This window comes from Protopterus annectens, chromosome 17.part0 (genome assembly GCF_019279795.1).
Source record: "Protopterus annectens isolate FY-2018-M chromosome 17.part0, PAN1.0, whole genome shotgun sequence".
Lineage (NCBI taxonomy): Eukaryota > Metazoa > Chordata > Ceratodontiformes > Protopteridae > Protopterus > Protopterus annectens.
In genome coordinates, this window is record NC_056751.1 from 820,003,441 (window position 1) to 820,028,318 (window position 24,878).

The 24,878-nt window shown below is 40.9% G+C and overlaps 1 protein-coding gene across 4 annotated transcripts in view; it reads left to right on the forward strand.

Annotated features, from left to right (window-relative positions):
* The window catches only part of AMPD3 (adenosine monophosphate deaminase 3), a 740,405-nt gene that overhangs the window by 535,579 nt on the left and 179,948 nt on the right, over window positions 1-24,878 (forward strand). For all 4 annotated transcript variants that reach the window (XM_044059408.1, XM_044059407.1, XM_044059406.1 and 1 more), the window contains one exon: window positions 18,615-18,744. In XM_044059408.1, coding sequence (XP_043915343.1) covers window positions 18,615-18,744 — 130 coding nt within the window. The remainder of the gene's footprint in view (window positions 1-18,614; window positions 18,745-24,878) is intronic.

Below are 24,878 nucleotides of genomic sequence, written 5' to 3' on the forward strand. Positions count from 1 at the left end.
AGCTGGTAATACAGGAAAAATACAGATTATGCCTGAAATTGTGCATATTTGCTGTTTGTACACATACATTTTTAAATAACTGCTACATTAAATAATTATATCTAGCTAGTCCCTTTATTTATTTTTGAAAATTGTACTTTATTTTAAGAAAATGCATAATTAAGTTGCTCTCTTGTTGGTTGTATGAAACTACCCAAAATTCATTTGTTTGAGGCTCATTTGAAATCACACATGGCATAAGTAGATTAATTTACAACTTTTGGACAGGCTGTAACATAGCTTTTAATTATACTGTGGCTTCATGCAACATATTTTGAAATGATGAAACTATTAATTATGCAGTAAAAATTGTGTAGGACTTACTCTGCTTAGTTAACTATTTCAGCTTATGCTTTATTTCAAGTCTCTTTAGTAATTTTCCTTTGTATGAGAACTGATACTTAAGTCCCAAAAGGCAGAGAAATAAGTGTCATTAGAGGGAAATCTATATACTAAGCCAGAAAATGCTGTATCTTGAAGAATCTTTCTTCCTTCCTCTCAACCTCTAAGTGCAAGATATCTGAAGAAAGCCAAAAATAATGGTGGGCAAGGGACCAAAATCAGCAACAGATTTTAATTATTGTTCTTATAAATTTAGAATGTACATAGAATAACAAGTTTTGCATTAGCATACATTTTTGAAGGATATAAATTCTGAATCTCAATGTATGTCATTATTTAGTGGCTTCAGTCCTCAATGATTTGCTAGAAAAACACAGATTTTATGAATAACAGACCAAAAATATCAGGCAAAAACCTGGAATCCCAGAAAACTCTGAACAGCTGAGAGGCACAGTAATCTTGTAGTTAACTTATATAAATAGCAAGGTAAGGGGGGTACCCCCCTGATTTGAGAGTGTAGGATGACTTGCACCCTGCAAAAATATTTAATGTGTAACAGCAAGCTTCATACTTTGCTGTAGCATGTAGAACTGCACTTAATATTTCTGAGGTAAGGGATTTGCACTGCAGAATCTTAAGCATCTGATAAGATACCACTTTTAACATCCTTTTCCATGTTCTTTATAGACTGCCTAGTATTTATATGTATAGAAATGCAACATAAGCAAGTAATAATGCCCACAGGGTGGGCAGTAAATGGAAATAATGGATTGCCCAACTTAAGAGGCATGTATTTAGCACCCCTTTCAAATTACAGTAACAAGGATTAAGAAGAAGCTATTTTATTTATTTTTTGTTTTGCTGGGGTAGAGCACTGATCCCATTGGACCAATTTCAGTCTCATCCTGGGGTAAACACAACAAATACATGACATTACATACAGAGTGAATGACAACAAGCAATATATACATATATTATATGCAAAGTGAATATCATAGTTGGCTTGAGGGTATGAAGGCAATAGATAAATACCATTATATACAGAGTTACTGACAAGAGAAAATATGTACATGTATTAATATACAGAGAGTGGAAATCAGAGTTGGTATGCTGAAATAATCACATGCAAAAACAGAGTCAGAGCAAGGTATACAGAGAGAAGAGGAGAATGAAAAGGTTATGTGACAAGAGAGACACCAGTTGCATTTTCCTAGAGTCTTGAAATGCAATGTTATTCCCAGTCAGAAAATGGGGTAAGAGAAAAGGCCCTTACAAAGGGTGGCCAATCCTACTGTGTAATGTTACTATTATCCAAATGGTAGTTTTTGACCAAGTGCCAGGCTATTAGGAGTGGCCTGTACAGTCTCACCAAATACATATTCAAGTACTGTAGGAGCTTAAATATGTCTCACAAATATAAGCCACAAAGATAGGTTTAAATATATTTAATAATAAATAATAAAAAAATAAGACAATACTCAGAAAACAAAACACAGTTACTTCAGAGTTCAGAATCAAAGGAAAATTTTTAAAACAACATTGCAGGACAGTCTCAAATACAGAAAATATCTAAACTAATCTTTACTGTATTTCTATCTATATCTAAAACATGCTATGCCTTAATTAACTTACTTGTAGAGCAATGCAAATGCAGATGAGTGGATGTTCTTACTAGGTCCAAGACAAAATACAAAATGCAAAGTCTCTCTCTGAGAGAGTTCCTAAATCAGTATATCAAATATTACTGCTGGGTTAGCTTGGATGACATCACTTTTTGTCACCTTTCTTTAGTTCCCAAGCTAAACCAGAAACTAGCATCTCTGTGTTTAAAATACATGTCTGTGAGATGTGCAGCTGCTAAGAAGTCATTTACATTTTAAACCTAGTAATTACTTTTCTCCAAGACAACAGAAAGAAAATTGTAGCTCTAGACATCCTGTCTCCTTGCTGCATTAACTAACTAGTATAGCACATCATAAAGCACTTAACTGAAACTTATTTTCTTGAAGTTTTGTAAGTTAATCTTCTATGTTCCAGCAGGGTATTCTGTGGTTACATTCTTGAATCTCAGTACATAACACACAGTTCTGTATAAATCATATTAATATTCACAAATGACATAGAATTATTTACAAAATTTCAGGTATCTGGGCTGGCAGTGTCACAGTCCCCCCCCAAAAAAAATTCAAGCTAGTTTTTCAAGTGACCCTTGAGAAACGTTGTTTGAGAGAGTTGAGCTTATCTGGGAATACCTTACCCCATTCCCTGTATTGAGAGCCCAGCTGCGTTGGCATTGCTAACCCCACTGTGGTGCTGCACTGTCATATTATATGCTTTCAACCCTAGGCTCCACCTTAGTAACTTTGCATTTTGCTGGCTGGCTCAATGTAGCCATGTTAAGGGATTGTGGTCTGTAACTACAGAGAATTTCCTTCCATACAGATAATGCTGAAGTTTCTGCAGTGCCCACACTATGGCTAGGCATTCCTTTACTACAGTTGCATAGCATTCCTCCCTGGGTTGGAGCTTATGACTGAGATAAACTACTGGGTGCTCTTCTCCCTCTGAGGAAACCTGGCTAAGTACAGCACCCACCCCATGGTTTGAAGCATCCACCTGCACAACAAATTATTTGCTGTAATCTGGACTGACGAACACAGGGGGTTATCTCAAAGCTCCTTTAAACTTCTGGAATGCCTGCTCACATGCCGGGGTCCAAACTACCTTATCTGGCTTGTTTTTCCTTGTCAGGTCTGTGAGGGGAGCAGATGTGCTATGGTACTATAACTGGAGACAAACTTTCTGTAGTATCCTGCTCTCCCTAAGAATGCCCTCACTTGCTTTTTGCTAACAGGGGCAGGCCATGCCTAAATGGCTTCCACTTTGGCAGGTTCTGACCTGATCTTCCCACTCCCTACTCTATGTCCCAGGTAGGAGACCTCTGCCATACCCACCAGACACTTACTGGGCTTAATGGTCAACCCTGCCGTCTGGAATCTGCCCAGCACCTCCCTGACATACTGAAGGTACTCTTGACAGGAATGGCTGTAGATAGCAATATCATCTAGGTAAGCAAGGGCAAAATCTCCTGCTGCTACTAAGATATGATCTACCAGCCTCTGGAAAGTCACTAGGGCATTTTTCATCCCAAAGGGCATCTTCATGAACTCATAAAAGCCAAAAGAAATCACAAAAGCTGACCTCTCTCTAGCACTGGGAGTCAAGAGCACCTGCCAGTAACCCTTGATAAGATCAATAGTAGTAAGATACTTAACCCCACCCAGCTGCTCTAGGGCTTAATCTGCCCTAGGCATGGGGTATGCATCTGACTCCGTGTGACTATTTCATTTCCTCTAATCCACACAGAGCATGGTGCTGCTATCCTTCTTTGGTACCAACAGCACTGGGGAGGCCCAGGGACTGCTGGACTTCTGAATTACCCCCAGTTCCAACATTTCCTGTGTCTCCTCCCTCAGAGTCTGTTTGACTCTCTCAGGCACCCTATAAGGGGCCTGCTTAATAGGCCTTTGGGATCCTTTATCCACATGGTGCTGCATCAGGTGGGTGCACCCTGGTTTCCCAGTGAACATGTCCCCAAATTCCTATAACACTGCTCGGATTTCTCAAACCTGGGTAGGGGACAGCTGCTGGGACATTGCTACCCCTTCCACTGAGGTGTCAGTTCGAGCCTCACTGAGTAGATCAGTCACCAGATCCCCCTCAGACTCCTCCTGCCATCCACTGCAAATACTCAGCACAAGGGCCTCCCTGTCATGGTAAGGTTTCATCATGTTAACATGGGACATTTTGTGCCCCTGACTCCTGCCTACCAGTTCTACCATGTAGTTAACATCACTGACCTTCCTTACTACCTTGTAGGGTCCCTCCCAGGCTGCTTGCAGCTTGTTGTGTCTTTCAGGAATGAGAACCATTACCTATTGGCCTACAGCATACTCTCTAGCTTGAGAATTCCCATCATACCAGACCTTTTTCTGCTGATGGGCTTCTGCCAGGTCCAAGTCCATGAGTTCTCTGAGCCTTGTTCTGAGGTTTAGGACATATGCCACAACAGACTCCTTGTGGGATTCACACTCACCCTCCCAGTCATCTCGAATCAAATCTGGAGGTCCCCTCACCCTATGCCCATACAACAACTCAAAGGGTGAAAAACCTGTGGATTCTTGGGGCACCTCTCTGTAAGCAAACATCAGATGAGGCAAATATTTGTCCCACTCCCTCTTAAACTGGTCTGTAAATGCCCGTAGCATCATCTTGAGTATAGAGTTTAACCTCTCATCAAGACCATTAGTCTGGGGATCATAGGGGGTGGTCTGTAGGTGCTTCACCCCGCAGTACTTCCATAGACAAGCCAGCAGGTCTGACATGAAATTGGCATATCTATCAGCCAGTGTTTGTTTTGGGAAACCTACCCTGCTGAAAAGCTCTAACAAAACATTTGCCACCTTTTCTGCCTCAATGGAGGACAGAGCCACTGCCCCAGGGTATCTGGTAGCATAATCTAGTACCACTAGGATATACGTTTTCCCTGTGGAACTTGGGGTACTCAGAGGCCCCACAATATCCTTAGCTACCCTCTGAAATGGCTCCTCAGTCACAGGCAAAGGCATCAAAGGAGCTTTCACATTGTCTCCTGCCTTGCCTACCTTTTGGCACTGCTCAAAGATCCTGCAGAGTACCCTGTTACATCTCTAGAAATCCCAGGTCAATAAAAGTTCTGCATAATACGTCTCTTTGTACGTTTTATGCCCATATGACCTGCAAAGAGAATATCATGGGCTATGGCTAGAAGTGTCAGATGGTAGGCTCTGGGCACTACCAACTGCTGCATTCTCTCACCCTCTAACCCTCCCTCAGGGGTCCACTCTCTATAACAGTAACCCTTTGTCCCTGTATACAGATTCCCCCTTCCCATGAGAATTAGGTGCCTCACCAGCTACCTCCCTCAGACCTTGTAATGTAGGGTCTGAGAGCTGAGTCTGTCTCAACTCTCTCTTTGTAACCCTTCCCAGCTCCCCTTCCACAGGAAGTCTGGTATCCTCTGACAGCGGTGCATCACTGTCAGCCTAGATACTACTCTAACTCACCTCTGCCCTTGCAGTCACTTTGTCCAAGGGAACATCAGTACTCACAAGCAGCTGTGGCTTAACTTCGGTCTTACTGCTACAGGGTAGCTCCCTCTCTGAAGTAACTTCTTCACCAGTTCTGGCTGCATGTGTGGGGTCTGTCTGCATCTCCCCCAGTCTTCCAGACCCACGTGCTTGTCTCCAAGCCTGACTGCATGTAACTGCATGACCACATGGTACTGCATTATCAAAATCATTCCCTATCAGGATATCTGCAGCGACATCCTCAAACACATTTACTTGCTGGTTTCCTTTTCCACCCTCCCAATCAAGGTGAACCCCAGCCAAAGGTATTTGGAATAGGGTCCCAACTAAAGCTCTGACTGGAGTAGACTGCGCAAGCAAGTAGTGCTCCTCTGCAACCATTGCAGACTTCACAATGGTTAGATCAGAGACTGCGTCTATCTTAGCAATAGCCTCTTTCCCCTTCACTAAGATAGGATATAACCTCTTGTGATAGTTTGGTACCCTTGTTGTCGCAAGACAACCTACTGCTGGCATTTTGTCATTCCCACTTACTGGCTCTTCCACCTTTTGATCTCCACCTTGCCTTCATGGACATCTATATGCTACATGACCCCACTGGTTGCATTTAAACATGTAACCCTTGGTCCTGGATGTGTACCTGGACTAGTGGCATCCCCTGCTACTGGTGGACTCTGTTAGGGCAGTCTGGGCTGCCTACCATGGGTTCCCTTAGACCCATGAGCAGCAGTGGGTGTCCCTTTTCTGTGCAGTGAATCCCTACTTGCTGGGTATAGGTCTCCCTTCTTCCCCAACTCATCTGCAGTATTGCATTGTCTATCAGCTAACCAGATTCTCATGTCCTCAGGCAATGTGCTAAGGGCTTGTTCCCTCACCAAAAGGTCTGCCAGCCCTTCAAAAATGGTGACCTGACATCACTCACCCAGCTATGAAAATAAGTGCTTAGTTCAGAATATATTCACACACACTTTCATTTGCCTTGCATCTATGCTCACAAAACTTTTTCCTATAAGCTTCAGGTGATAACTTAAAACATTATAGCAAACAGTTTTTTTACAATATTATACTTTAAACAATCAGTGTCAGACAGTTTAGAAATAACAGTTACAGCTTTACCATGGAGTAAGGGGGTCAGGAACTGTACCCAGAGCCCTTGGTCAACATTATAGTGTTTACATACCCTCTCAAACATATGAATGAAACTATCAAAATTATCCCCCTCTGTAAATTGTGGAAGACATTTACTGACCTTTGTTCCTTCTGGGGTTCAGTTACTCCCTTCCTCATTACCTCCATGACACTGGTGAAGAGTCAGCATCTCCTTTTCATGTTGCCTCTGCCTCTCCTTCTCCTCAGCTTCCAGGCATTGCAGTTTCTCATTTTCCTCAGCCTCAAGACATCTCGGTTTCTCTGCTGCTTCTATTTCCAAATGCTTGGCCTCCAGCTCAAGTCTCTTTAACTCAAGACGGTAAGTTCTCTGTGGAAAGGTTGAGCTGTCCATTTTCTGATAGTTGTACATCTCAATAGCCAGTCTGATTGTCCTCCTGGTTGCTATTCTGTGATGCAGCTGTGACTAAAGCTGCAATCATGTCTGCTTTAGTCAGGTTGGCATGCACCAGTCCTTTAGTCTGGCACATTTCAGTCAACTGACTCCTTGTCAGCTTCCAATACCCCTCTGCTGACATGCTTGCCTGATCTCCCTGACTAACTAAGCTAACAAAAAAATAAAACAATTGTGATATGAACTCTGAATGTTCACTGCATGGCTGATTGAGAGTACAAACACCTTCAGTGACCACTATACACAGACTACAGGAATTCAATATCCACACCACTACAAGACAATTAATACATGATGCGGCTAACTCATCACTTTCAACCAATTAATATGTGATGTGGATATCCCACCACTGTCAACCAATTAATATGTGATGCCCCTGCACTGGCCCAGTAATCAAGGAGCCTCAATCCCCACCACTGGCAACAGTGAGGGACATACGCAATGGGAGGATAACAAGTACACACACAGTAAAGTACAATTTCCCTTAAGAGCAAACAGAGATTACAGTCAATCTAGGGGTGATTTCTCCCTCTTTCTCCAGATCTTCAATAAGACTCCCCACTGGCACAGCTGTAGGGTTAATATCTCTGCTGAGGGGTCAAGCCAAGACCTCCAGCACCCTCTCTGTACAACCAGTGCTTCGTGTCCCTGCCCAAGTAGCTGACACACACACTTTGAGATTTGATTTATATACAGACATACAGACACTCCTGGGGAAGGCTGGCACAGGTATACTAGTTATGCCCCCATCTGCCCAGACTATAAGGTAGTTATCACTGCCACCAACCCCTCTTTATCAGCTACTATAAGGCCCTTACAAAGGGTGGCCAATCCTACTGTGTAATGTTTTTATTATCCAAATGGTAGTTTTTGACCAAGCACCAAGCTGTTAGGAGTGGCCTGTACAGTGTCACCAAATACATAAGCAAGTACTCTAGGAGTTTAAATATGTCTCACAAATATCAGCCACAAAGATAGGTTTAAATATATTTAATAATAAAAGAACAAGACATACTCAGAAAACAAATGCAGTTACTTCAGAGTTCAGGATCAAAGGAAATATTTTAAAACAACATTGCAGGACAGCCTCAAATAAATACAGAAAACATCTAAACTAATCTTTGCTATATTCCTAACTATATCTAAAAGATACTATGCCAGAAATAACTTACTTACAGAGCAAGGCAAATGTAGATGAGTGGATGTTCTTGCTAGGTCCAAGACAAAATACAAAATGCAAAGTCTCTCTCTGAGGGAGTTCTTCAATCAATATCAAATATTACTGATGGGTTAACTTGGGTGACATCACTTTTTGTCACCTGACTTTAGTTCCCAAGCTAAACCAGAAACTAGCATCTATGTGTTAAAAATACATATCTCTGAGATGTGCAACTGTTAGGAAGTCATAAAGCAATACAACAGGTTTACATTTTAATCCTAGTAATTACTTTTCTCCAGGACAATAGAAAGAAACTTCTAGCCCTAGACATCTTGTCTCCTTGCTGCTCTAACTTTTATAGCACATTGTAAAGCACTTAACTGAAACTTATTTTCTTGAAGTTTTGTAAGTTAATCTTCTATGTTCCAGCAGGGCATGCTGTGGTTACATTCTTGAAGCTCAGTACATAACATACATTTCTGTATAAATCATATCAGTATTCACAAATGACATAGAATTGTTTACAAAATTTCAGGTAGCTGGGCTGGCAGTGTCACAATCCTATTAGCCCGAAACAGGACAGAGTTGATTGTTTTTGTGTGTGTAGACCAGATGCATTTGGAAATTTAGGAAAGGATCCAACCAAATCCACAGGTATTTGAATTAAGTGGCATTTTCACTGGTGTTATTAATATGATCAAGGATTTTTAGAGACTTGGGCAAGTGCACTTTTGTCTGGTGCCAGAAAGTATTGTTTTTTTTTTGTCTTAGGGGTATTTAGCAGTAATTGTTTATCATTGGCCGTTCAATAAGGGCACAAAAATCAACCTGAAGTTCAAGTTCAAGAGAAAGGAGACAGTGTAGTTGGAGCAGAATAAAGCCATGTCATCAACATAAAGCAAGAGAGGAAGATGGGGTAAATCAAAAGAGAGTTTACTGATGTAGATAGAAAAGAGGAGTGGTGTCAGAATTGATCCTTGGGGAGCACCTTTCTGGAGAGGAATTGATGTAAAGGTTGATGAATTGAAATTCTCTGAGTAGCAGTATTTTTTGAACCAGGGCTGTGTGTGATCACTAATGCCTATTTTAGTAAGATGGCCTAGGAGAACTGAGTAATCAACATGATCAAAGGCTGTGATGAGGTCAATAAAATGGCTCCAGTAATTAGGACTTTGTCCATTCCAAGAAGAATTTTGTCGTTGAGTGCCCAGATTGCTGTGGATGTACTGCAACAAGACCAAAAGCCATGGTGCTTTTGAGAGAGAAGGTTGTATTGGTTGATGTATTGAGTAAGTTGCAAGTAAAGTAATTTTTTTCCAGATTCTTTCCTAGGGGTAGGGAGAACAGAAATAGTCTGAAAGTCTGATGGATTGGATGGATTTGATTTCTTAGGAAGGGGTTTTGCAATGGAGTTTCTCCAGATATTGGGCATAATATTAAGTGTAATATACAGGCCCTAGATGTATTTTTAGTGTTTAGTAACAGAACACTATTTTTTACTTTCAAAGTAGATCTTATAACATATTTTCTTGTTTGAATTGTTGACAGTGGTTTTCAGTGTTACAAAGTTTTACTACTGCTTTTAAACAGCACAGGTTCTTTTTAAATTGCACAGGTCACTTTAAGAAATTTGGTGGTCTTTTTTGATACACTGCTCTTTGTTACACACTTACTGTTTGAAATAAAAAGGGTCTGTTTTAGAGTGTTCTCATGATGTCACATCCTTTTTAAGCCTTTTTATTTCTTTCTGAAGATGTCTACAATAAGTTAAATGAAAGTCCTAATATTTTAAATGATTTTTCAATAAAAGTCATACTTGGGAACCATTTGACAGTCCTGATCATTTTGGTGTTTGGAAGTTGTAGATGTGTTTAGGGGTTATGATGTCTATACAAAGAAAAATAAACAATGACTGAAGGCTGCCTGTGCTAAAGGGACTATCAAGTTTAGTCTGTTCAAGCAGAGGGTGGATGTCCTTGAATGTGATAGTTTTTTTTACCTGTTACCTGTGCTGGACCCATCTGCAAAGCTTGAAAGCAGATGCACCTGGAGGCGTCACTCGGATGTAATGAAAAGATCAAAAATATTTTGATTTAGCAGCTCACACAAAATAGTTCACTTTTGTTTAGGAGAGTCAACAGTTAGTGACACTGCTTGTACCAGACACAAGACTCATGAATTTGCAGCTATTAGGAAACAAAAAGTTCAGATGCACAAGGTAATAGCAATGAAAACCTGCAGTGGTGAGTCCCTTGCCAAGGCTTCATACTGTTGGTTCTTATAAGTTACTAGCTAGGACGCTTCATTGTTCTGTACATTTTGAAACAGAAGTGTCCTATGATGCCGTACCAAGCATAATGACACTAAAAGTTTTGTGATAGGTGAAGGCTGGTAAGCAGATTTAAAGCTGTCATGGGATCTAACTACTCACAGTGTTTGGCAGGCTGCTATTTGGTAATATTGCTGTTGCAGGCTGCTATTTGGTAATATTGCTGTTGCAGGCTGCTATTTGGTAATATTGCTGTTGCAAGCTGCTATCTAGTAATATTGCTGTTGCAGGCTGCTATTTGGTAATATTGCTGTTGCAAGCTGCTATTTGGTAATATTGCTGTTGTAAACTGCTATCTGGTAATATTGCTGTTGCAGGCTGCTATTTGGTAATATTGCTGTTGAAAGCTGCTATCTGGTAATGTTGCTGTTGCAAGCTGCTATCTGGTAATATTGCTGTTGCAAGCTGCTATCTAGTAATATTGCTGTTGCAGGCTGCTATTTGGTAATATTGCTGTTGCAAGCTGCTATCTGGTAATATTGCTGTTGCAAGCTGCTCTTTGGTAATATTGCTGTTGTTGAACTTTTCTAAAAGAAGGTAGTTGACCTCATAAGGACTGAAAATCCATGTCTACAAATTCTGCGCAATAGAGATGTGAATGTCATCTGCCCAAAAGACTCCTAAGGCACCTGCATAATTTTACTGAGAAATAATCATTAATAAAAGAAAAGAAAGAGGGATCAGTCCTGGGATTGCTCATTTTTTGGCAACTACTTCTTTGAATTCAAGGCCAACATCAGAGGCCTCTGGCTGACCAAATTTACAGACAATTGCAAATTAAGACCAGTCATAGAATCCCCCACTGATACATATGTTCTCCAGGAAGAGCTGACACTGACAAATAACTGGTATCAGAGCCATGGACTAAAACAAAATAACAAGAAATGAATAATAGTATCCTTCAGGAAGTCAACCACCCCTGGCAACTATCGTATTGACAACACACAGCCTAAGAGTCAACCAGGTAGTCAGGTACTTGGGGACACATGTAGACAGTAATTTAGCCTTTGACCATCATGTATCTGTGTTAGTGAGGAAATAATTTTGTGTTGTGCAGCTTATAAACAAAGGTATGGCATCTAGGTCCAAGGGGGTCATTGTTTCACTCTTTTCAGCACTTATCAGACCCATCACTGAGTACAGTGTTTCCTTCGGGATGTACCTAACCAGGCAGATAGAACATCCACGGTTGCTCCTCACTAAAAGAATGCAGGGTGCAAATAATACATTCTGTGCAGACCTCCTCATAGCCATTTCACTGTATTCTGCCTCCTAAATGCTGTTGAGGGGAGATCTTTGCCTGGCATACAAGGTATTGTCGGACTCAACCCTGATGGACCTTCTGTATATCTGCAAAACAAACAGCACCAGAATTACCTGCTCTAAAGACTTAACCCTTACTTTGATATAAGTAGGACCTGCTGGAGAGACAGGTATGTATCCCACAGACTAAGCCTTCTTTGGAACAGGCTTCCATCCATATTAAGTAGAGTTCCATTCTAACCCAATTCAAGTGTAACTTGGACATTTGGATGGGGAACAGGAAATTCATTCCTGATTTGGCACCTATGTCTCTTATGGAGACATATGCAGCCTGTAAATGGTTAATCTCTCAGGCTCCTGCTTGGTAAATGTGTCATCTCAAAAACCCCTGCTTACAGTTAGCAAGGGTACCAGAACTTGTCAGACATTTGGAATGTATGGCTAGGCTAACCTAGTACATGTCGGTGAATATATGAACCAGTCATTGAGTACAGTGCCCCTCTTGGTATGTACCTGACCAGGCATATGCAACAACTGGAGAGTTCCCAGAGTTTTCTCATAAAAAGAATACAGGGCATAAACAACATATCCTACATGGACCACTTGTACACCCTATCCCTCTACTTGGTCTCCTATAGACCACTGAGAGGTGATCTATGCCTGACCTACAAAGCATCCCCTGATCCCACTCTGAAGGACCTATTGCATACCTACAAAACAAATAGCATCTGAATTACCTAATCTAGGGACCTAAACCTCATCTACAACATAAATAGGACATAGGTTCATAGGTAGGTACTAGGCTATCTGCCCTAGGGCATTTATAAGCCTAGCCAGAATGTGTTGGCTTTCGCCTCCCTTTTAGACTAGATTCCTGAGCCTCTGTCCAGCAAGGCCATAGAAGTGATTCCGGGAGTAAATTTACGATTTCCCATCCACTCATCAAGATTTCTCTTGAAGAGGGTCAGCGAGGGGCTCTGCCTAACATGGACTGGGATTCTATTCCAGAGCGAGGGAAGCCTTTGGGATATGAATCTATCCCTCCAGCATGTCCTATTTATTGTTGTGCTAAGGTTTAAATCCCTGGAGCATGTAGCTCTAATGGATTTGGTTTTCTTGAGGTGGAGCATGTCCAACAATTCGGGGTTAGACATGGCCTTGTACGTCAGGCAGAGATCGTCCCTGAGTAGGTGGTAAGCAACTGAGTAGAGCTGGAGTTTCTTTAGTCGAGCTGCATAGGGCATCTGTTTGAGGCCCATGATACTCTTGGTGAGGTATTTTTGAGGTCTCTCCAGCTGTTGCAGGTGTTGGGTAAGGTACATCCCAAATGGGGCATTGTACTCAACCATGGGCCTGATGATCGATGAGTAGAGGGGCACAATGACCTCTCTTGATCTAGATGTGAACTTTTTTGTGATTAGGTGAGCTATATAGAAGGTTTTTCTAACCACTTTGGCAATGTGATTGTCAAAGGAGAGGTTACTATTTACTTGGGTCCCCAGATCCCTAATTACTTCTTCTGTACTTAGTGCATTACCTCCTATGTGGTAGTTTTTTCCCAAAAGAGATGACTATGCACTTTTTGGCATTTAGCTTGAGGCCATGGTTCTGATACCAGGTATCCGTCTCCGTAAGGCCCTTCTGGAGGATGCTTGTGTCAGCTGGTGAGTTGATTATGGCTCCCAGTTTGCAATCATCTGCAAACTTGGTAAGCCACAGTCCTCCCGTGTTTGCCTGTACCTCAGAGAAATATATACCGAACAAGAGGGGTTCCAGCACTGAGCCCTGTGGGACGCCACTTGTAACCAGTTTAGAGTCAGACATGGCACCCATGACTCTGACCATGTGAGTTCTATCCCTGAGTCAGTTTGCAACCCATCTTGTGACATATGGGTTAATATTTAAGCTGGTAAGCTTATTTATGATGCCAGAGTGGGTTATTGTGTCAAAGGCCTTTGCGAGGTCCAGGTAGGCTGTGTGGACTACTTTTCCCTCATCTATGGCTTTGTTTACTATTTCGAAGAAGTCAACTAGGTTTAAGAGGTAAGATCTGCCTTTAACAAAGCCGAATTGGTTAGGGTCCAGTGTTTGGAGGTTCCCGATGTCTTTGTTTATGAGATCCATGATGATGCGCTCCATAGCCTTGCAGACCAGGCTAGTCAGGCTTATAGGGCAATAGTTCCTGGGATCCATTGTGGTGCCACCTTTGTGGAGCAGGATCACTGTTGCTGTACACCATTCTTTGGGTACATAACCTGTGGTAAGGCTGAGTTGGAACAGTGAATTTATGTGAGGGTTTAGTTCATTTTGGAGCTCGTATAAGATGCAGCCCGGGATACCATCTCGTCCCATTGATGCTGTGTTTTTTTACCTTGGAGAAGGCTGCTTCCACCTGAGTGTCTGTGATGTCTGGGGGACTGCATTCTTCTGGGATAGACACTGGCTCTTTTGGGGGGAAGGGGGGTAAAGTTTGCACTGAACTTGTCTGCCAGAATGTTGGCAATGACAGTGGGTTCAGTGTATTTTGTGCCATTTTGCACCAGCCCATAGCAGATCTGAGAGTTGCCATCCAGATTCTAGACATAGCTAAAGAACACCTTGTGGTTATCTTTAGAGTCTTTGGCGATTTTTCTTTCAAAGCTAGCATTCAATGATTATATGAGGGATCGAAGTTTCTTGCTAGTACTGATCAGGGATGCCTTCCCTTTTTGGGATTTTGCCTTATCATGTAATAGTTTCCTCCTTCTGTTGTATAGCTTATTTATGACCAGGGTCCACCAGACTGGTCTCCTGTTTTTGGAGGAGTGAGTCTTAATTTTACTTGGTATGGCACGATCCATGCATTCCCGTAGGTGCTCATAGAGTGCATTTGTAAAGGATTCTGTGGTTTGGGTAGCATTTTCCATTAGCCCGGGGGCTTTGAAACATTCCATCTCATTTTGAGAAGTGTGAAGTTTGCTTTTGAGAAATTTTTTACAGTGGTTTCCTTGGCTGGGGGTGGGGTTGGGATGTGGATGTCCATTGTGATTAGTTTATGGTTTGATCTTAACAATGAGGGGTTTACCTCTGGTGTGGAACATTGAGCCCCCATGTTGGTGATGACCAAGTCCAATATGTTGTCCCCTATTGTGGGAGTGGTGACCAGTTGTTCCAAGGCATTTGAGTTTATAAACTCCAGGAACCGTTGGGCGAAAGAGTTGGGACTTGAGTAGTTTTCCCAGTCAATGTTTGGGTAGTTGAAATCCCCCAATATCATGGTGTTTGGTGAGACCTTCATATTCTCCAATGTTCTCAGGAATGCCGACTGGGGGACCTGAGACAAGGTGGGTGATCTGTATCAGGCTACAAACTGAAAAGCAGTTTCACCTACTCTTAGTTGCACATAGATGGTTTCCACTGCCTCGTGCAGTGCCACTAACCTGGAGGTGTGTGTATCCCTGATGAAAATGGATATTCCCCCACCTTTAGTATTTCGGTCCGAGTTCTGGGGCCAAAAAGAATGGTATGAGTTGAATCCTGGTAGTGTTGGGGTGCTCTCTGGGGCCTTGAACCAGGTTTTTGTTACTGCACAGATATAGATTTTCTCCATACTGAGGAGTGCCTCGAGTGCGTGCATCTTGAGGTTTAGACTTATGGCATTGAGTAGCATTACCCTTAGTTTTTTGTTTCTGGTATTGTCTATGGAGGTGGGTTTGTCTTTTGAGCCTTGCCTAAAAAAGGCACTGTGGGGGTGGCAAGAGCCTTAGCCAGTATTCGAAAGCCTAAGGGTGACAGGTGCAAGCCGTCTCTGACGAAGCAACCTGGCTTGTCGAGCATGTCATCCCAGGCTGACAGACACTAGATCCCCTTTGAATGACACCAATAGCTTAGCCAATTGTTAAAATTGATCATGTTGTCTTTATACTGTGGCATCATTCTTGGTGAGGGCAAGATGCTACTCAGGGTCAGGGTCATACTGGCCTGGGCTACATGATCAAAGAGCTCCTCTATGTCTCTTTTCATGTAGTCCTGGGAGGTACGTCTCAGGTCATTCACACCAACATGGACAATGGCAGAGTCATATTTGTACCTGCCATGGAGTGACCTGAGTGCTTGTGTTATGTGGCAGATCCTGCCACCCGACAGGCAGCTCACAGTGACCTTCTCCTTGTTCAGTCTGGTGAGTGGGACGTCAGTGTGCCTGACAATAGAGTCTCCAATTACCAGTGTAATAGGTGTGTTATTTAGCCTTAGGGGCTGCGACTGCGTGGCACACTGACTTTGTGAAGTATGTGATATGTGAAAGTTGTTGTGGGGTAGTGCTTGCTTGGATGTCTGCTTTGGAGGTCTCTGTTGCTTTGGCAGATTTTTATTTAGAGCCTCCGAGTATGTTTTTGTGAGTTTATGTGTCTTGTTTGCTGGTGCGATTGGTCTATGTGAGACTGGTTGTGTGGTGCAAGTGGTTTCCTTCTCCTCCTGACTGACTGTGCCAGTCTTGGGTTGAGAGAGCTCAGCCTCCAGTTTGGCTGTATAGTTGCATCTCTCACATATATTTGAGTTTGTTGGAAGGAGGAGAGGGTTGCCTGTGTACATAAGGCAATTATAACATTGCCCTTAAAATTCCCAGATTCACCAGCTGGACTGGAGAGTATACCTGAAACTGTGCTTTGGACATGCCTGGATGGTTTAAAGAACTGATTTATTGATTGTCCAGAATGGACAAATAGGGAGCCTTGTACTTCTGGATAGTATAAGGGGGTGTAGTGCTTAAGTTTGTTAGTGCTTACTGAGAAATTTGAGCAAGTGCTGAGCTGTAGAATGAAGGTTGAGTGCTTATTTTGAGAGTTTGACTAGTTCTAAGGGAAAAATTGAAGAGCAGACTTTGTGGAGCCAGGAATAGTTTAAAACTGCTTAAACGGTGCTGCGCGACGTTGCGCAATGCGCAAAATCACGCAAAACCGTGCTAAAGCAGGTTTTAAGGCAGGGAGTTTGAAAGAGATAGGAAATGACCCAAAACAGCCAATAAGCTACTAGTTACTGGGCTGAGACCACTCCTCCAGGGACAGATAGACTACTCAGAGCTCCCTACTCTCACTGGTGAACAGAGAAGCTTCCTCCTATCCAAGTAAGGATATGGGCAACACAGGAACTATGACACAGCCTAGAATTCAGCAAGACCTGAAAACTGGACTATTCTAGTTCAGAAAAGGTGGGAAACAAGGATATATATATATTTTTTTCACTATACAACAGATACTAGGCACAAGAACACAGTAAATGCTTTAGATGGGCTAGCGCACTTGAGTGCGTAGCCTACAACAATTAAACAAGGCAAAAAAACAACTTTTAAAGTGCAAAACACAAAAAATGCTGAAAAACAAACTTTGCAGAACTCGGATAGTTAGAAAACTTGCTTTTCGGCGAGACTAAACAGTCGCTGGTAGGAAAGTAGAAAAAAGTACTTATAATCTGTTAAAGTCTCTCTTTCGCTCTCTGCTGCTTGTAGAACTCTGCAGGACACCACCAGACATATTGGAGTTACAGGAATATGTCTCAGAGATTACCCTTTCTCTGGAAAAGGCTTCCCATCCATTTAAAGCAGAGCTCCTCCCTAATCCAATTCAGGTATAATTTAGACCAGTGGATGTGGAATCGGAAATTTATCCCTGATCTGACACTCATGTCTCTGTTATACAGAGGAAGCCTATAAATGATTTACCACCCTTGCTAAAGCCTACATACACCCCTTAAAATAACCTTAGGGTACCAAAACTTACCAGATACATTTTGGAAGCATGACTAGGCTTTACAAGGCCCTTTGAGGTCATTAGCCTAGTAATCACCTTTGAACCTTTGAAGTGAAGACATAGTAGATGCTTTAATAAGTATCTTTTCTAGAGAAAGAAACATCACTTTCCAAGCAGGAAAACTCAGATGTTAAGAAAAAAAGTGACCTAAGTTCTTTACTGCTGTATTTAAAGCACAATGAAGATTTTACAAAAATGTACAGAATTCTTCTTAAAATATTAGTGCTCCAGTAATTATGCAAAATAAGGCTTAAATCTTACAAGCTGATATTGTATTCACAGTTTAATACAAAACGTGTTTCTGATACCATCTACCATAGCTTGTTTTTGCACTTGGCAGATCATCACATACCAGAACTATTGTCAAATTCCTGAAGAATAAAATAAGAAATAGTTTGACAGGTTGCAGAGTTACCAAAAACCGGTTTAACAGTTTACCATATATTTATTTAAGAGAAATTTGCAGCAGTGTTGATAAAACTAACAACTGCTACATAAATATCCAAAGTGGGCTTTCTGCAGAAAATAAAGCTTTAATTTGACTCTCTGTTTTGGACAATTAAGCTGTATGATAATCTTTCTCTCTCTCTGTCTCTCTTAGTTATACATTTCAGTAAAGCTATCCTGCAAATCCTGTGTATCTTTTGCAAATCGTCTAACAGTGAGATCTGACAGATTATAGCAAAGATTGTAGCTCTAATTACTGTAAACGTAAGTGAGAAAGCCAGCCAGAATTCACTACACCAGTACAGAGTTGACTAGCCATTACAAATGGATCTGCCTTTCATGTTAAAACTTAGAAACAGCATGTCGAATTTAAGGTATACTTTAGCTGTTGAGAGACCTAATGAAGCATTCTTCAAGAAGTTCTATTCTTATATGTAGAACAACAGTTTTCTTTTTGTTGGTATAAAATAAAACAGTAGTCTCTTTCCAAGTAGCAGACTTTAACATTTCCAAGAAACAAGAAAATAATTTTATTGACCTACTTGCTTTTCTTTTGTAGGAAAACCTATTGTCACCGGCGATTGAAGTTTCTAGAGTCCAAGTTCTATCTCCATGAAATGCTGAATGAAATGGCTGAACTCAAAGAATTGAAAATGACTCCCCATCGAGATTTCTATAATGTTAGAAAAGTATGTGTTTTTTCAGATGTTAAAAGATATCTGTACAAGTCTTGATTGGTACTGTTTTCTATCAGCATAATATTTTCGTGAAATCCAAAAGGCTAGTGCAGGCTTTTGTTTTCATAGCAAATGAAAATAAATTACGTAATAAATTAAATAAGTAAATAAATAAAAGTGTAGATGGAATTAAGATGTAAATGAGCAGACAGAAAAAAAAATTAAAATACATGGACATAAGATGGTGAATATTGATGGGGCTCTTTCCAATTAATTCAGTTCTTAGTAAGTTATTTTACACAAGGGCATATTCCTGTAGAAGGCCATGTCCCAGACTGTAGTTTAGGTTATGACATTTTTCTTCAAAGGTGACTTATAGCAATGAGCATTGTTCAGCATATAGCCTTAATAAATACTGATAAAATATACTGCTAGTGGCTGTCAGAGTCCAGCCTGCCTGCCTTTGACTTTAAAACCTCTACAAAGAGAGTTTCAATGATGTACAGGAAAATACTTTTTGAGACAAATACCTGTGCTAGTACCTTTGTTGGTATGATGTTCATATTGGGATAGAGCACAGAGGCATAAACTCTTGGAAATCGATGATAAGGTTCAGAAGGGAAAAAAACATTCTGCCTTTGTTTTTTCCACAGAAAAGGCAAACTGTATTAATCATATAAATTAGCCCTCTTTGCAAAACTTGATAACTGTTTCAGAACAATCCCAGACTGGTCAAGCTCTGTAAATGACAGTTCAGAGCTGCTTGCATTTCTTGTGTGGATGAGGCCTAAATCAGGAAGTTCATCAGGTAAGGCAAAATGGACTTCATGATTTCTAAGGCAGGTAAACACTTGTTCCAAACAATCGGTGTTCATACTGGCTGCAGTAGAAGGACCAACAGCCAAAGAGTTGAACTGAAGGTGCACATACCTTGCTGCGAATATCAGAGTTTGTCTGTTTTTGCTTATAGGGATACAAAGGTGTGTTACCCTGAAGTCTGGTGTAATCAACAGCATTTCTGGGAGAAGCAGTGGGAGAAGACTTTGGCAAGTCTTTATTTTCAATTTATTTTCCATTAAGAATTTGTTCATCCTTTAAAGGCCTAAAGGGACCATGCTTTATTGATGCCAGGTAAAACATGGAAGAAACCCCCTATTACTGTGCTTCTTCTGGAACCGTCTATATCTCTCTCAAGTGTCACAAACTGTGTGTGTGTGTGTGTGTGTGTGTGTGTGTGTGTGTGTGTGTGTGTGTGTGTGTGTGTGTGTGTGTGTGTGTGTGTGTTATCCCTGACTTTGGTGTATCCAGGCTGATCTACAGTTGTGCATGCATACACACACACAAACACACACATGTTTGAACAGCTGGTTTATATTCAGTTGCTACACACATTCAGAAATATGAAATGTTACCCCCAACAGCATTTTTTTAATGGGTGATCCAACAACAGCACTGTTTACCTTAACAGATGACCTTATTTGAAATGATGAAAAAGGCAATGTAACTAAGTCAGTGTTCAGTTTCCTTGCTAAACCTTTGGATCTTAGACCAAACCCTATGACGTCAGGCCATTGCTTCTTTAGGAATAACCCCAAAGTCCTTGACTTAACTCCTACCTAAACAGTATGGAGTCCCTATTCATTGAACCAAACACCATTCTCCTATGTGACTTCAACTATCCCTCCATCAACTGGGAGACTTACACATCCTCAGAAATTTACACCCGAAAATGTATGAATTTCATCAATAGAAACTCTCTTGATGAATTAGTCTGCACCCTAACCAGGATTGTTAAAGTCCTGCATTTGTTCCTTACCAATGTAGGTCAGCTTTAACCTCACCAATTCCTCCCTGGTTAAATTGGACTGCAGATCAGTCAGATTCACCATAATACTGAAGCCAGAATCTTACTTGAATACCTTAGTATTCAGAGATTATACTACGGCTAATCTATTAAAACTGAGTGAAGACCTGGCTTAAATTCAGAATCCCCTTCCAACTTGATGACCCCACTACTTGTGCAGTATCCTTTACAACCAAATTATATGCACATAAAAATAGCTGCACAAATGCAGCTGCTCCTCCTCCAAAGTAAGGCAATGCCAAATTTAAAAATAAACCTCAAGGTGGAACATAAATGTAAACAGGCTCTATAACAAAAGAAAAATGCATTCAACACAGAAATAAGTTTAACTCTCATGATGCTGAACACGCTGTTGCTAAACTTAACAGGGAACACCAGACCCCGATCAAATCAACCAAAGCCAGATATGAGGTGTAAATAGAAACAAAGGAGAAGGATACGCCTAAAGCCTTCTGTAACTATGGTAACAATCTCAGAAACAATTTGTAGTACTGTGCAGAGGTAATAGTAAATGACGTCACATAACTGGACACAGAGGATAAAGCCAGTCTACTAGTGGACAAGTTTCCCAGACCACACACTCTTAAATCTCCCAGGAACAAGTCCTCAACACAGTAGCCAAGGCAAAGAACTCTATTTCTAAGTGACCAATACCAGGCTGCCTACTGGCCAGCCTCAAACAGGACTTGTCAGACCTCCTACAGAGGCTATTCAGTACCAACCTCCAAACAGGCTTCATGCCAGATGAGTAGAAGGCAGCAGCAGTCATCCTCCTGCACAAGGAGAGGTGTCAATGGACCTGAGTAGTTTTAAACCCATAAGCTTGATGAGCCTCATCTCTAAGGCTATGGAAAGGATCATTATGGAATTGACAAATAAGGACATAAGTAACCTACAAACTCTTGACCTAAGCCAATTTGGATTCATCAAGGGCAGATCAAGCCTACTTAACCTGGTCAACTTCTTGGAGGAGGTTAGGTAGCAATGGATGAGGACACATCAATACACAACATGTATATAGACCTCAAAAAGGCATTCAACACCATCCTACACTCAGGTATAAAGAAACCCTCCCAGCTAAATGTAAATCTGTATGTAACTTATTGGATAGCTAACTGACTCACAAATAGAACCCAGAAAATTAGGGATGGTGTCTCTGCATTCTCCAAAAGACCTGTCACAAGTGGTGTACCACAGAGTTCAGACCTTGGACCACAATGCTTTTGCATTTATTTCCCAGAGATCAATGCAGATGTTATGACTGACCAAATTTGCAAATGACTGTGACCTTGGTGCCATCATTAACTCCCCAGGGGACACCAAGATCCTCCAAGAAGACCTTTCCCAAACAAATAGCTGAAGTCAAAACCATGGATTTAAAAAAAATGCCAAGAAATGTATAAGAGCATCCTTCAGCAGGCATGATTCTTTTGTATCTGTCACATCGACAACGCTCCTCCTGAATGCTGATCCTGTAGTCATGGCTCTGGAAACTTGTATATACAATGAACTATCCTTTGATCACAACATCTCCACTATTGTAAGGAAGTTCTTTCTTAGCATACAGTGTATATCTAAAGGTATGTCCTGGTAAAACAATGTAATCATTCGGTTGTACACAGCTCTCATTAGGCTGATTACTGAGTATAATGCCCCTTTCAGTATATACCTGCCAAAAAACTCGGCAAACAAGAAAGACCGCAGCACTTTCTAACTAAGGAAATCAAGGGCTTAAATCATAAAAACTATGAGGACCATCTTAAAGCCTTGTACCTCTTCTCAGTAGTATGAAGACTGCTAAGAGTTCTATAGAGCATTAACAGACCCTAAATTTTCTGACCTATTACACATTCACAAGTCCAATGGTAGCATGGACACATGCTCAGGGGATCTCAATTCCTTTTGCAACATAAATTGGACATGGGGGTACAAGTATGTATCACAGAGAATACTAATTCTATGGAACTTTCTACCTTTCCACATAAAGCAAAGTACTTTTCTTACTCTACTCACATGCAATTTGGATGAATGGATGGGAAACCACAAATTCACCCCTGATTTAGCACCCATGTCCATCATGGATAGGGGCAATATGTAAATATCCCAACATGTCTTTGTTCTGCCCATCTCTAGGTTACTTATATACAAAACACATGGGCCAAAAAAACTACCATAAGAATGTAAGGCTATGCTCCTTAAGATCCTTACAGACCAATAGCCTTTTTATTTCTAACAGAACATTCTTGGTAAAGTTTATTTATTTATTTATTTATTTATTTATTTATTTATACAATTTGTTAACTGAGGTAAAGCATTGATCCAGCTGGACCAATTCAATCACCCCAGAATGTGAACACACATCAAGTGAAATAAATCAAAATAATTTATACAATAAAAAAAGTACACTAAAAAGCAAAGGTGGAGTTAATATACAATAGAAAATGATTAAGAAGATATTCAACAGAAACCACTATGTTCAGTATTTACATCAGTTAGATTAAAGACATGTTAGGAGTTACAGAACAGATGCTGTAGTGAAAATGACAGGCAGCCTGTGTCACTCAGAGTTTAGGGAGACTAGGTAATGTGACCTGAAGCAGAATGTTTGCAGGTAGCTTGTGCTGTGAAATGTTCTTTAAATTATGCCCAAAAGGAGGGGAAGTTAGTTTAACTCATTCCCTCCAATGGAGCTCAGGAAGTTTGCAGTATAACATCTAAAGTGCAGAGCCTCAGTCTTTTGACAGAATCAAATTATGTCCTCACATTTCAAACAAATGTTCATAACTCTGGAACCATATGGGTTATGAAAGAAGTATAAATGGCAAACCCTTCAGCACAAACTATTTTTATAGTGGTAGTATTCTTTAGGTTCTAGGTTTTAAACTGAACTTGAAGTCACAGTAAACACAGTAACTATTATGTCTGTAATATTTTGTAAACAGTTTACAATATCTCAGCAACCACTCAAGTTACACGTGTACTATCAGCAGCAACATTTTATTCATCTAGTTGAAAGCTTTCTTATGAGGCTGTGGAGTTCTGTTTGTTACTTGGTTACTGAGATATTTAGAAAAAATGTGAAAATTACATCTATATAAACTAATATCATAAAAACAACAGTTAATATCTCTTTACCTGCACTAGACTGAGGTCAAATATTAAAGCAGTTGAGTTTGCCATTGTGTAAGCTTTAAGATGTTTTTATACCTTGTATATAGCATGGTTTTGGAATTATTGATGCAAATATGAACAGACAATATTTGATGCCTAGATGTGTCAGTAGGAGTGAACTGCAGATGCACCTGGAGGCATCACTCGGATATAATGAGCTAAGATTTGAGGGAAGATCCCTCCAGAGCTTGGGTCCAAGGGTAGAAAGGTAGTGGTCTGAGCACCAAAGTCTGGCTTTAGGTGCTTGCAGGAAAGGCCCTGAGTGGCTATAACATCTAAAAGAAAACTGTCCTTCTTTTTCCTCTGGTTGTCAATGCAAGTTAGATAAAGTGAAGAGCAGGAGTTTTTTTCCAGGAGCCAGAAAAGTTGGAAGTCAAGAAGCAGATTGACTCATTGCTGAACAGGCAGGCAGTTGTATCTGGCTAGTGTAAGACAGGGATGTTCATACATTGGGGGAAGGGTAATGAACTGACAGATGGAACTGGAGATTGTTTGGATGGTGGTAGAGCTTCGTTTGGAGGCAGATGCTACTAGAGGTAGATAGTAATCCAGATGGGCTAGAAGAATCTTTCTGCCAATAGCATTTCTTGTTGGACAGGAGAGGAAGTAAAGATTTTGTTCACCCAAAAGAGTAGGCAATTTATCTTTTTTCCAGTTGTTTCCAAGATGATGGTGGAAGTTAAGTGAGGGAGACTCCTGGTATCTGAAGGTGTTAACCTGCTCAATGGCATTTTAAGGTGGTCAAGAATAAGAAGTAAGTTGGGGGTCTTTTACATTTTAGTGGAGGTTCCAAAAAGCAGAGTGTTAGTTTTTCAGGAGTTAACTAATATTTTTTTTCATAGAGAGATAGTTAATAAAGTAGAGGAAATTGTTTTGCAGATCATGTTGAATTGAGTGGGTTGTGTAGCTGGAGCAGAAAATAACCTTGTTATCGGTGCAGATTAAGATTGGAATTGGGGAAGGATGAGTGAAGAAGAGAGTACATGCAGGATGGAGTGGGTGGAGAAGAGTGTCAGGAGTGATTTGTGACAGACGAGTACCAGTAAGAGTGAAAGGGAAGGTCTACAAGAGGGTAGTGAGACCAGCTATGTTATACGGGTTGGAGACAGTG